We start from the raw sequence: 12429 nt of genomic DNA on the forward strand, positions 1-12429 counted from the left end.
GCAACAACAGTCCCACCTTCTGGGCAAAGTGAAAAGTTCAAGTCAGGCTGGGGCCCCTTTTCCCTCTCACAAACAGCGGTTTTGATAGGAAGGGAGGGAGAAGTTCTCTCTCTCCTGGCTCAGCTCCCTCATGGTTTAGCTTTATTCAGGACGAGGCAACTACCTTGGCTACTTCTAGCCATTTGTGAACTCTCTGCCTCCTCCCATAGACAGACAGCCTGGAGCATCTGTCTGTTGGATAGTTGGATTCCGTGAACCCAGCATTTTCACAACACGGCATTACTAAGGATCCCGTCCCCCTTCCTCCTGTCCCCCTTCGTCCCGTCTGCGGCTGCCGTGGATGGCAGCCTTGCTGGGAGGAGTTTGGTAGGCTGGGACGGTGCGTGTACTCTGTCTGTGTGTGTGTGCACGTGCCAAGCTTCGCGGTGTGGCTCTCTCTCGTTGAGATGCGTGGCAACTCCCCCAGAGGCTTTGGGCAGACTGTCCTCGCTCCTGCCTGCGCTCTTCCCATCTCCCGTTTCATCAGCTGAACTCCAGGAAATCGGAGGCTTCTGAATGCGGCTGTAGGGATCCACCCACCTCATTCCTTAGAGACCATCCCTCCGGGAAGTGCGTGTGCAAACATGCAGGTCACTCTTTGCCAGGTGCTGGGCTGTGGAGACGAGGAAGCACCCCGACCCAGCCTCGCTCTCCTGGAAGGAGCATTTTGGGCAAAAGGGGGCCCCCTCACTTGCACATCCCCTCGGCAGTTCTCAGCCAGTCCTTGGCTCCAGATCGAGTAGTCAAGGCCATCTGGACCGTGGACACCACACTCTGGACTTTGGCCCACACGCCTGAGTGTGCAGACAACAGCAGAATGTGGAGCATCTATCAGGCCGGTTTTATAAATGGGGAAACGGAGCCGGAAGCTCTTCTTCGGTCTCTTTTCATTCTTGAGGGGTCTGGGTGCTTCCAGGAGCGGTTCTTGTGAATTCTGCTGCCTCCTCAGCTCGAACATCTCCGTGTTCTGGATTCAGACTCCATCACAGCACCAAACACCTCTGGCCAGTTTTTTCTGCAACACGACAGCCCTGAAGATAGAAATGCAGACTCTTGGTGTCATCACAGGAAACTGGAGGTGAGCATGAGCACCCTAGCCTGGCTTACCTGCAGAGCTACAAGTACCCAAAACCCAAGTGGGCAAGACACAAGCCAGGAGATGGCGGCAGGCCTCGCAGCCCGGGCTTCGCACACGCCCAGGGGTTCTGAGCACAGCACGCAGACTGCTAGGTGCTTGCTGCTTCCACAAAAGCTCTTTTATTACTTCAGCTGCTTAGAGAAACTCTTCTAGTGATTTCCAAGATTATGGACCTGTTGTGTCTACCCTTTAGAGTTTGTCAAGCATTAGGAAAACGTGAATAAGTCTGATTTTAATGCTAATTAAGATATCAGGGCTCCATCCCTGTCAGCAGCTTGGGGAAATGAAGAGAGAAAAGCTTTTCTCAGACTGACTCATGGCCAAATAGAAATGGTGTTCCCCCAACTTCATAAACTCCTCCCTTCAAATAATCCAGAAGGTGCTTAAAACAAGCGGCTCTTGGTGTGGTCTAGAGTCTCTGTCAGAGGCAGTCAGCATGGCCATGGGCAGGTGGACAGGCCAAAGTGGGCTTCACTTTGAGGCGAAGAAGATGCACTTGCCGGAGACAGGATGGCTCTCACAGAGGGCAGACTCCTCTGGTGTCCCTGAGGCTACTGGGGTGTGGCCTCTCCTGCCATTAGGGCTTCGAGGAGCATCCCCAAGGCACTTGCCTGTATGGATTCTTGTGCTGTAAAAGCCTTTCGGTCATATCGCATCTGGGGCTGGACATGGGGTTCAGAGTCTATAAGAGACTCAGTCTTTGTTTTTTATATTTTATTTCTTTATTTGACAGAGAGAGAGAGAGCACAAGCAGGGGGCGCGGCAGAGGGAGAAGCAGGCTCTCTGCTGAGCAGGGAGCCCAATGTGGGACTCGATCCCGGGACCCTGGGACCATGACCTGAGCCGAAGGCAAACACTTAACCGACTGAGACACCCAGGCGCCCTGAGAGACTCAGTCTTGTTCTCAGTATTTTCCTGGTACCTCGGACAATGTTAAGGAAACATTCATCTTCACATTCTGTCCTCTATTCTTGGCCATTTCCATCCAGACATTGTCATGAAAAGGGGCAGAGTCCCCATATGTTGGACAGAAGTGCCCGGAAGAGGTGAGAAGTGCAGGCACTGAGGACGCAAGGTGGTTGCAGGAGGGAGGGAGTCAGTCTAGTTTGGGTTCTCTTTCTCCCAGTGCCTTGCCTTTGGGAGGGGGGAGGATGAGCAGGAGAAATTATTTGGAATGCAAACCCAGGAGGCTCTTCCCCTCAGTGTGCCCGTGTCTCCCGTTGAAGAGCTTGGGATCAGACAGACCTGAGTTCTTCTCCCGTCTTTGCCGTGTATTAGCTATACGTCCTTGGGCAAATCCTGTAACCTGTGCCTTGTTTCCTGTCTGTAACTTGGAATGATATTGACGGCCCCTGCTCATATGAGAGATCATGTGTAAAGGGCTTTATCAGTTATCTATTGCTCTGTGACACACCATCGCAAGACCCTAGTGGCTTAAATCAACAACCGTTTGCTTGGCGCGTCGCTCTGCGGGTCCGCGGCAGCTCCTCCGGTCTCACCAGCCTCACTCCTACTGCTGCACGAGGATGGCCTCGTTCCCAGGTTCCGGTGGTGGACAGGCTGCCCGCCAGGGGCTGGGACTGTTGGCTGGGCGCCCACCTTTCCTCCACGTGGCCTCATGCTCAGGCAGACTGGCTCAGGTGTGTTCCTTGGGCAACTCAGAGTTGCAAGCTCTAAAGCACAAGCTCCTTTCAAGGTTCTGTTTATATCACGTTACTCACGCCTCATGGGCTGGCCCAAAGCAAAGGGATGGAGAAATAGCCTCCATCTCTTGATGGTGAGGGAGAATTTGTGGCCATTTCTTGCAACCACAGGATGAGCCAGAGGTTGCCCGGTTTGTATCACCCTTCATGGAGTCTTGTGGGCATTTATGGCAAGTTGAGCAACTCCAGATCCGGGCTGGGCCTGGCAGCAGATATGCAGGGTGGTCAGAGTCTGCACCCAAGTCTGAAAGTATGCAGTTCCCAGTGGCTGGGAAGACAATCCAGGTCTTGACAGTGGGGCGCTCTTCGAGGTCCTCCTGCATCACAGAGAACTTCATGCCTGGCGGGATGATATTGTGTGAAAACCTGGATGTTGAGACTCAGTTCTTCTAACCATTTGTGAGACAATACATATGGGTCTTTGCCCCTGGTCCTGGCAAAGAGCTCCTGAAACTCTTATAAATTCCTAAGTGATAAGAACACTAGGAGGACCTTTTGTTCTGATGAGGTGTCTCTGGGTGGGCCCCTGGGTGGCTCTGCTGGTCACCAGAAAGACTAAGAAATGATTAGAAACTTGGCATTTTCAGCTCTGTCCCATCCTCCTGAGAGGGAAGAGTGGCTGGAAATGGAGCTAATGATCAATCAGGCCTTTGTCATGAAGCCTCTGTAAAATCCCGAAAATACAATATTCAGTTTCCAGTTTGGGGAACACAACACCTGGGTGATGTGCCCCAATTCCATGAGGACAGATGGCCTGTGCTTGGGACTCCCCTGTATATCTCTTCATCAGGCTACTCATCAGTATCCTTTATCACAGCCTTTAATAATCTGGTAAATGTGTTTCCCTGACTTCTGTGAGCCACTTTGGCAAATTAATCAAATCTGAGGAGGGAGTTGTGGGAATTCCTGATTTGTTGACAGAAGTTGTGAGTGATCTGGCATCTGAAGTGGGGGACAGAGTGGTAAAACTGAGCCCTTCTGACACTGTGTCCCCACAAATAGCGTCCAAACTGAATTGAATTGTGGGACCCCCACCCGGTGTCACAGAGAATTGCTTGGGGGAAAATTCCCTACACATCTGGGGACCAGAAGTGTCAGAAGTAGAGGAGATATTCAGGAGGAAGATTCACATAGGAGGGAAGAACTGGGTTTTCCTACTCAGGATAACTGAGTTGATTTTCTAATTCACCCTTCTTCTGAAGATAGGGCTCAGAATACCTTCAATGCATTTTTCACTTGTTTGTTCTTTCATGGTATGCATAAACTTGATATATGGTAAAGTTCGTTGAAACAAATCTAGAACTGCTCTTTCAAGGTGATTAAGAAAGCCTTGCGTCATTATTTGATTGGCTGCCTACAATTCATTCTCGACAGGAGTGAGTCAGCATTAGTCTACTCTCCCTACCCTGTGGTTCACTGTGAAAACCCTATGGCCCTCTGTCCACTGCTGGTTCCCCAGCCCCATGCTGGGTGCAAATCAGGCTCGGAGGCCTCAGTCCTAACCTTAAGCTGCCATAGCCTTAACTAAATAAAATAAAACAAAATCTGTTTTGTAATCTTTATGAGATGGTCACAAGAGGAGGCACAGAGAGGCTCAGGAAAAACAAAGTTTATTATACAGGCGCAGGAGGCAGGGCAGGCTGTGAAAGGACCACCAAGGTGGCCAGGACACAGGAGATGGGAGTGAGAGGAAGCTTTGAAGTTTTTAGAATTTTGGCGGGCTTTGGACTACAGGGGTGGTCCGTAGTTGCCCGACACCTGGCCGTGGGATGATTAAGAGGAATACTGCCTCCTGGGATTGGGGCCAGGTGAAGTCCGCTAGGCATGCTCCTGTGGGCCCTTTGCTGTCCCTAACAACTGGCCAGCACGGGGAGGGGGGGCAATCTCTCCGCAGCCAGAAAGGCTTTTGAAGACGAGAAAACATAACGTGCAGAAAACAGGTTATGTAAATGATCAATTATACGTGGAGTACTACACAGCTGTGAAAACAGGTTAACTACAGCCGAGGACGCGAAGAGGCATCTTTCAGCGTCGAGGGAAAGGCGGCGCAAAGGACTGCGGCAGGATCCCCACCCCCGAGGACCCGCTGTCTTTGGGGCTCTAACACCTGCGGCCACCTCCGCCGAAAGTCAAAGCAAGCAGCCCAGTCGCCCGGGCCTCCGCTGGTTGCCGCAAGGTCTGCCTGGGCAGCCCCCACGGCGGTTCGTCTGGCCCGCCTCCCGGCCCGGCGGCAACGCAACCGCCGACGGAGGCACAAGGCGGGTCTGCGCGTTTTAGCGTCTCCCCGGTTTGGGCTTTGTCAGGTTGTTTCTTCGTGACCAAGTCTCGGCCATTCTCCGCAGGAGCGATGCACAGGCACGCCACAGCTTTCCCGCACGGGACGCCGCTGCGAATGCGCTCCGCCAACCGCCAACCCTAAACTGAGACCTCCCCTGCCCAGGTGTCCCGTCCCTCCCTCGCCGTTGCCACTACCAAGATGGCGCCAGCGGCGCCACCACGCCGGCCGCGGCGCGAGGCCTCCGGACCGAGGGGGTGTGACCGGGTAGCCGCCAGCCAATGGGGAGGCCGCGCGGGCCGCAGCCAGTGGGGAGGCCGCGCGGGCCGCAGCCAATGGGGACGCCGCGCGGGCCGCAGCCAATGGGGACGCCGCGCGGGCCGGGTGCCGGGAGCCGCGGAAGGGCTGCGGCGTTCCCGCCATGTCGGAACCGCGGTCGCAGGACGCTGCCTCGGACTTGGGGTCCGGGAGCCGCAGGAGGACGTGGGCCGAGCTGCTGGGTGAGAGCGCGCCGGAGCCGCGGGCGTGGGTGGTGCCGGGCCCTGAGACCCCTTCCCGCCCCAGCCTCCGCCGGCCCGGTCCCCGGCCCCTCCCTGCCCCCCAAGACCTCCCGCCTTCCCCCGCCTCTCCCGGACCCCGGCCTTCGTCCCCCCGACCCCTGGTCCCGTGGCTCTCCAGTCCCCTCGGCCCTGGCGGGGCTGGCCAGCGTCCAGCCGGACGTCCAGGAAGATGGTTGAACGAGGCGCGGGGGTGAGGCGTCCAGTAGCGCGGGAGGACGGCTTAGCCCCCGAACCTCAGAAGCTCGGGACGAGCCCCTGCCCAGGACTCTAGCGTTTGCGCGGGACTGCCGGCTGGAGCAGACTCGACGCGGGTTTCCCCGGCTTTCCCCGGCGTGCCCTTTTTCTGTCCCCGGACCCCACGCAGACTTGACTTGCTGTGTCTCGCCTTCCACCCATGCCTGACAGTTGCCCCTTCCCTGGACATTTGGAGGAGCCTTGGTCCCACACCTCAGATGGGCATTTTTCTGGAATGCGTGGAATTTCCCGTGCAAGTACTGTGTCCCCAGGGTGCATCCCATCAGCGGGTCTAGAATGACCCCGAGTCGACTGACGGAGGTTTTAAGGAGTGCTGTAATTTTGTGGAACTGTTTTTTCCCCTTAGCTGGAAGGGTCAAGAGGCAACGGCAGGGGCTTGGAAGGGAACACAAGCTGCCGGAATCAGCTGTGCGCCTCCTGAGACGCCATCTAAATTTGAACGACCTTTTGCTGGAGGTAAGAGGAAATTGGTTTGGCCTTTGAAGGCGGGTTTCAATTTGGGTGTTTTGCACCTGGCCAAGGCATAATCTTCCTGAAGAGACACCGAAAAGGCCTTCTGAGTATCTGGTAGAAGCACCCATTTAAATGTTGACTAGGCGAGAAAGAGATGGGGAGCATTTATCTTTCTGGAGATAAAATAAGGTCAGAGTGAATTTAGTTTTTCTCAAAAGGCTTTGGTAAGTTTCACTTTTTAAAAATGTTTACCTCAAAATATTTGAGACTAGTGCAGTAAGCGAGATACAGAGATACAGAGAGAGAGAGAGGCAGAGGGAGAGGGAGAAGCAGGCTCCCCACTGAGCAAGGAGCCTGATGCAGGGCTCGATCCCAGGACCCTGGGACCATGACCTGAGCCGAAGGCAGACGCTCAGCGACTGAGCCACCCAGGTGCCCCACACAGCTTGAATTTTAACTAGAGTTCCTTGTGTTTGGTTTCTAGGTAGGAGGTTCAGCATGTAAAACTCTGTGTCTCAATCAGTGGATGGATCCTGAGGCCTCTGCTGATCTTTCTAGTTCATTCATAGGTAAGTTAGAGCTCAAGTTTCTTAACATACGCAGTTATGGGAGAGCTTTATGTAAAGTGACCTGGACCTCCTTGGGGCGTGTTATAAGGCTGTTATTTAAGCCGCGTTTGACTCAGCGTAGGACTCAGAAGCAGTAGTTGCCAAAGTGTCCCTTGGAAAAACATGGAACAGTAATGTGCACCACGTTTACACAAGTGGCAAAAACGGGTTGTGCTCGATCCGAGAGAGCAGACAGGAAGCCAGAAGGAATTTCTGGGGTTGAGACTATTTCAGGATATTTCAATTTGAGAATAATAAGATCAGGGAATTCTATGAGAATAACAAAAAAATCAGTTATTTTCTGGACATTCACATTTTTATTATGAAATGATGGTCATTTCAGAAAGATATTAGCTAAGTCATTAATTTGTCTGAAGTATCAATTAAAATAACCATAAACAAACTCCCCTTGACCACTGATCACTACAGATCTTTGGTGAATCGTACTGATTTTCACTGCCCTGTGTTTGAATTTCACGTCCTAGCGTCATCATTCTGGGGAACCAGGCTCAGCCACACCCCTCGCAACAGAACATAACAAGGCATAAGGCCTTGTATGAAAAGCTCTTGACCTTGACTACAGAAATACAAATAGACCCTTAATTCATGAATTTATTAGTGGCTTTTCCTGTTGAAGATAGTTGCTATTATACTTACTCATATGATATATGATATATAAAACATGTTATATAAAAAAATTAAAGCCTTATAAATGAAAATAGACACTTTTCCATGGAGACCATTTGGAAACAAATGGTTAGAAACTAGCATTTTCTACCTTTCTATTGTGAATTCTTTGTTTCTTTTTTCTTTTTAAGATTATTTATTTATTTGACAGAGAGAGAGACACAGCGAGAGAGGGAACACAAGCAGGGGGAGTGGGAGAGGGAGAAGCAGGCTTCCCGCCGCCGAGGAAGGAGCCTGACGCGGGGCTGGATCCCAGGACCCCGGGGCCATATCCCGAGCCCAAGGCAGACGCTTAACGACTGAGCCACCAAGGCGCCCCTACTGTCCTTTTTTTTTTTTTTTAATATTTTATTTATTTATTTGACAGAGAGAGAGATAGCGAGAGCAGGAACACAAGCAGGGGGAGTGGGAGAGGGAGAAACAGGCCTCCTGCTGGGCAGGGAGCCCGACGTGGGACTCGATCCGAGGACCCTGGGATCAGGACCTGAGCCGAAGGCAGACGCTTAACACTGAGCCACCCAGGCGCCTGCATTTTTTTTTTTTAAGATTTTATTTATTTATTTGAGAGAGAGCATGAGAGGGGGGAGGGTCGGGAGGGTCAGAGGGAGAAGCAGACTCCCTGCCGAGCAGGGAGCCCGATGTGGGACGCGATCCAGGGACTCCAGGATCATGACCCGAGCCGAAGGCAGTCGCTTAACCAACTGAGCCACCCAGGCGCCCAGACACTCCTATTTCTGTCCTACTCTGTCCATTTTTTAATTGAAATTTTTTTTGGTGTTAAATTGTAGAAGTTCTTTATATATTTTGGATATTAACCCCTTATCAGATACATCATTTACAAATAGCTTCTCCCATTCAGTAAATTGCTTTTTGTTTGGTTGAGGGTTTCCTTCACTGTGGAAAAATAATGGCTAGAAATCAACATTTTCTCTCCTACCATGAATTATTTCTTGACCCCAGTAGTTGATAATTTCTAATATTGTCATTTGGAATCCTTATAGCTACTATCAATTATTTTAATTTACATATTGGTATGCATTTTCAGAGCCCTGAAGATAATGGGCATGTGTTACAGTTTCCTTTTCTTTTTTTTTTTTAAAAAAAACCCCAGTTTTGGAGGTCAAATAAATTAGACAACAATTTGCTTGTAGGCATTATCTTTTTCCAGGCTGTTGAGCATTCTTTATTAAATGTAGACCAGAGGCTAGATACTCAGGAGGCTGGTAGCTGCAGCTTTTTTTTTTTTTTTAAAGATTTTATTTATTTATTTGACAGAGAGAGACACAGGGAGAGAGGAAACACAAGCAGGGGGAGTGGGAGAGGGAGAAACAGGCTTCCTGCTGAGCAGGGAGCCTGATGCGGGGCTTGATCCCAGGACCCTGGGACCATGACCTGAGCTGAAGGCAGGCGCTTAACGACTGAAGCACCTAGGCTCCCCTGGTAGCTGCAGCTTAAAAGGCTTTTTAAACCCCAGGTCTTCTATTTTACCCGTTGTAGTGTGTCTCCGGCTTTTTGTTTTGTCTTTGAGGCTCTGCTTTACGGGATGAAGCCTCGAGACTCGGTGTCCCAGTAGCTGTGCTGTCCAGCCGGGCAGTGGCCTCCAGCTTTGTGCAGATCTGTGCGTCCAGTGGCGAGCCCTCCCACAGGGTGCTGCTGAATGCAGAGCAAAGGGTAAGACGCAGGCCATGAGCTAATGGTGGTTACTCATTACTTTTAAGCTATTTAGGAAAATAGGACATTTCTTTAATATTGTTTCAGGTATTTGCTTTTTTTTTTTTTATAAGATTTAATCTCTCTTTTCAGAAGAAAATGTCTTCTTTATTGGAGGTGGCTCAGTATTTATTAGCCCATAGTATGTTCTCTCGTTTCTCCTTCTGTCAAGAACTATGGGAAGTACGGGTAAGTTTGACATTGCAACTCTGACTCTTGGGGTTTCTCAAGCAGTGTTCTGTTGCGCGGAGACAGCAGAGTCCCAGCATGTTCTTTAGGGATTCCACCAAGCATCTCATTAATCATGGGGCAGGGAGAGAACCATTCAGCATATGCCCCTGTGGGTGGGAAAGAGGTATCTTCAATTTCCATATTTGTCAGTATTCACCCATTATTAGTAATATTTATTAGAATGGACCACAGAAACATGTTTTCTCTTCTTAGGTATAATTATGAACAATTTTCCAGGGTAGTATGATAAACTAGAAAATTATAATTTAAAAATTATTTTTCTTCTTTTTTGAAGCTTTTTTTTTTTTTTTTTAAGATTTTATTTATTTGACAGAGAGAGACACAGCGAGAGAGGGAACACAAGCAGGGGGAGTGGCAGAGGGAGAAGCAGGCTTCCCGCCGGGCAGGGAGCCCGATACGATGCGGGGCTCGATCCCAGGACCCTGGGATCATGACCTGAGTCAACGGCAGATGCTTAACGACTGAGCCCCCCAGGCGCCCCTTTTTTGAGGCATTTTGAATTCAGTAGGTTTACAGATTTTTGAATAGTTGAAAGAACTCAAGGTAACTGGTTATTACATTGTTATTAGTAAGAATATAGAAGAGGGACAGAAAAAACCCAGGTGATGGTGCATTCGTGGTTCCCCCCCATTCTTTTATCCGGCATACGTTACATACATGTCTACAGATGTGTCAGCACTTGATGGGGTCCCTGTGCTCACAGCTGTCTAGCTGGAGGGAGGGGCAGCCGAATGCCCGTGAGCTGTGGTGGAGAGTGGACAGCTGCGTGACTGGTGGCTAGGAAAGGCTCGGAGAGCTGGCAGCTGCGTGCAGTGTGGAGGAGGGCAGGACAAAGTAGGCTGTGGGACACAGGAGCCGTGAGCAGGATGTCCTGGGGGCAGGAGGAAGGCTGTCTGCTGCAGGAGGGGGGACCTTGCTGGGATAGGAGACAGAAACCAGGTTACAACTATCCTGTGCTGCGTCCAAGAATCTCAAGTTTGCTCTGAAAGCTGCGAAGAGCCACTAAAGGGTCCAAAGAAGAGAAGAGATTGACATGTCCAGTCTCTATTTTGGAATCTCGTATTGGCCACAGTGGAGAAAGTCCTAGAAGCAGGTTACACTAGAGGCTGGGCAGGGTGCTGGGGCATGAGGAGATGAAGGGTGGTAATGGTGAGTGTCTGAAGCCAAAGGGATCAACGATGTGTTGGAAGCCGTGCCTGTTACTCCGGTAATTTCGTAGGAAAATGTGTGCACGGAGGACTCATAGCGCTCTTACTTTCTTCAGAGTTCTTTGTTGCTTGAAGCTGTGTGGCATCTTCACGTACAAAACCTTGTGAGCCTCCAGGAGCTGTTGGAAAGGTAGTGTACCAATGATGCTTTAACATAATCATAGTATTACAGGATTTATTTTTTGTAATTTAGCCTTTATGACTTACTTATATATCAAAGCCAAAATCACTGAAACTCTTACTTCATTATTTAAAGAGAACAATTGTTATAATCAAAGTCTTTGTCATGCACAAACTTGGTAATGTTTTCTTTGTATAAGATATATCGTGGGAGGGGCGCTTGGGGGCTCAGTCGGTGAAGCGTCTGCCTTCAGCTCAGGTCATGATCTCGGGGTCCTGAGATCAAGCCCCGCATCGGGCTCCCTACTCAGGAGTCTGCTTCTCCCCTTGCTTGTGCTCTCTCTCTGTCAAATAAATAAACAAAATATTAAAAAAAAAAAAAAAGATATATCAGGGGATAAATTTTTTTTTTTAAGATTTTATTTTTAAGTAATGTCTATACCCAGCTCGGGACTTAAACTCACAACCCTGAGATCAAGAGTCACACGCTCTACTACCTAAGCCAGCCAGGTGCTCTTGTAATAAAATATTTTATTTTATTTTTTAAAGATTTTATTTATTTATCTGAGAGAGAGAATGGGAGACAGAGAGCATGAGAGGGGAAGGGTCAGAGGGAGAAGCAGACACCCCACTGAGCAGGGAGCCCGATGTGGGACTGGAGCCCGATGTGGGACTCGATCCCGGGACTCCAGGATCATGACCTGAGCCGAAGGCAGTTGCTTAACCAACTGAGCCACCCAGGCGCCCCCCTGTAATAAAATATTTTAAAAAATTAGGTGCCTGGGTGGCTCAGTGGGTGGCTGAGTGACTTTATATAAAGATAACCCCCTAAAGAGGGCAAGTGTAGGAGAAGAGCTAGGAGAAGCAAAGGTTTGGAAGCAGAAGGCAGATAGATCTGTGGTAAATGACTTAGGACACCTGAGATAGACTTGCCCTAAGCCAGCAGGTGCGGCTGCTCACTCTGTTTCTGGAAGACCACAGGATGGGAGTGCCGAGCACTTCTAATGGAAGGTGAAGGAGAGGGACTCAGTATGTCTGAAAGCACACAGAAGAGGCGTTTGGAGCTTTGCCTGCCGCGCTCTCGGCAGCCAGGCATTGCTCCTTCCCCAGCCAGACAGAAAGCCGGGATTTGTATATTTGTCATCTGGCCAGGAACAATTGGGTGTCTAGTTTGGGGGACCCTGAAGCACAGTTGAAAAGGCTGTGTTGAAACCAGTGGCCTTGTGAGGTGTGGGTCACATCTGGATTTGAAAAGTTGGATCTTCACCTTATAGCACAACAAGTCTAGGTGAATCAAAGGGGGAAAAATGAAATTATGAAAGTACTAGAAGAAATCGTGGAAGATGTTTCTATAATCTTGGAGAGGGAAAGGCCTAACTATGATAAAAGCCCCAGGACTTAGAGAAGATTGACAGATCTAA

At 50.1% G+C, this 12429-nt stretch overlaps 1 protein-coding gene across 12 annotated transcripts in view; it reads left to right on the forward strand.

Annotated features, from left to right (window-relative positions):
* The first annotated feature begins 5500 nt into the window (after window positions 1-5500).
* FANCA (FA complementation group A) overlaps window positions 5501-12429 on the forward strand; it is a 59530-nt gene continuing 52601 nt past the window's right edge. For 11 of the 12 annotated variants that reach the window (XR_008507268.2, XR_010408309.1, XR_008507269.2 and 8 more), the window contains exons 1-6: window positions 5501-5655; window positions 6317-6426; window positions 6908-6992; window positions 9247-9389; window positions 9522-9617; window positions 10945-11018. Coding sequence is in view for 8 of the 12 variants with exons in the window: in XM_045890518.3 (XP_045746474.2) it covers window positions 5577-5655; window positions 6317-6426; window positions 6908-6992; window positions 9247-9389; window positions 9522-9617; window positions 10945-11018 (587 nt within the window). In the remaining 4 variants the exon portion in view is untranslated. Of the gene's footprint in view, window positions 5656-6316; window positions 6427-6907; window positions 6993-9215; window positions 9390-9521; window positions 9618-10944; window positions 11019-12429 lie in introns of those variants that run through there. The other variant, XM_064581892.1, reaches the window with a different exon arrangement.

Source organism: Mirounga angustirostris, unplaced genomic scaffold (genome assembly GCF_029215605.1).
Source record: "Mirounga angustirostris isolate CCGP_5_RB_7025 unplaced genomic scaffold, mMirAng1.0.hap1 SCAF_16, whole genome shotgun sequence".
NCBI classification, from domain to species: domain Eukaryota; kingdom Metazoa; phylum Chordata; class Mammalia; order Carnivora; family Phocidae; genus Mirounga; species Mirounga angustirostris.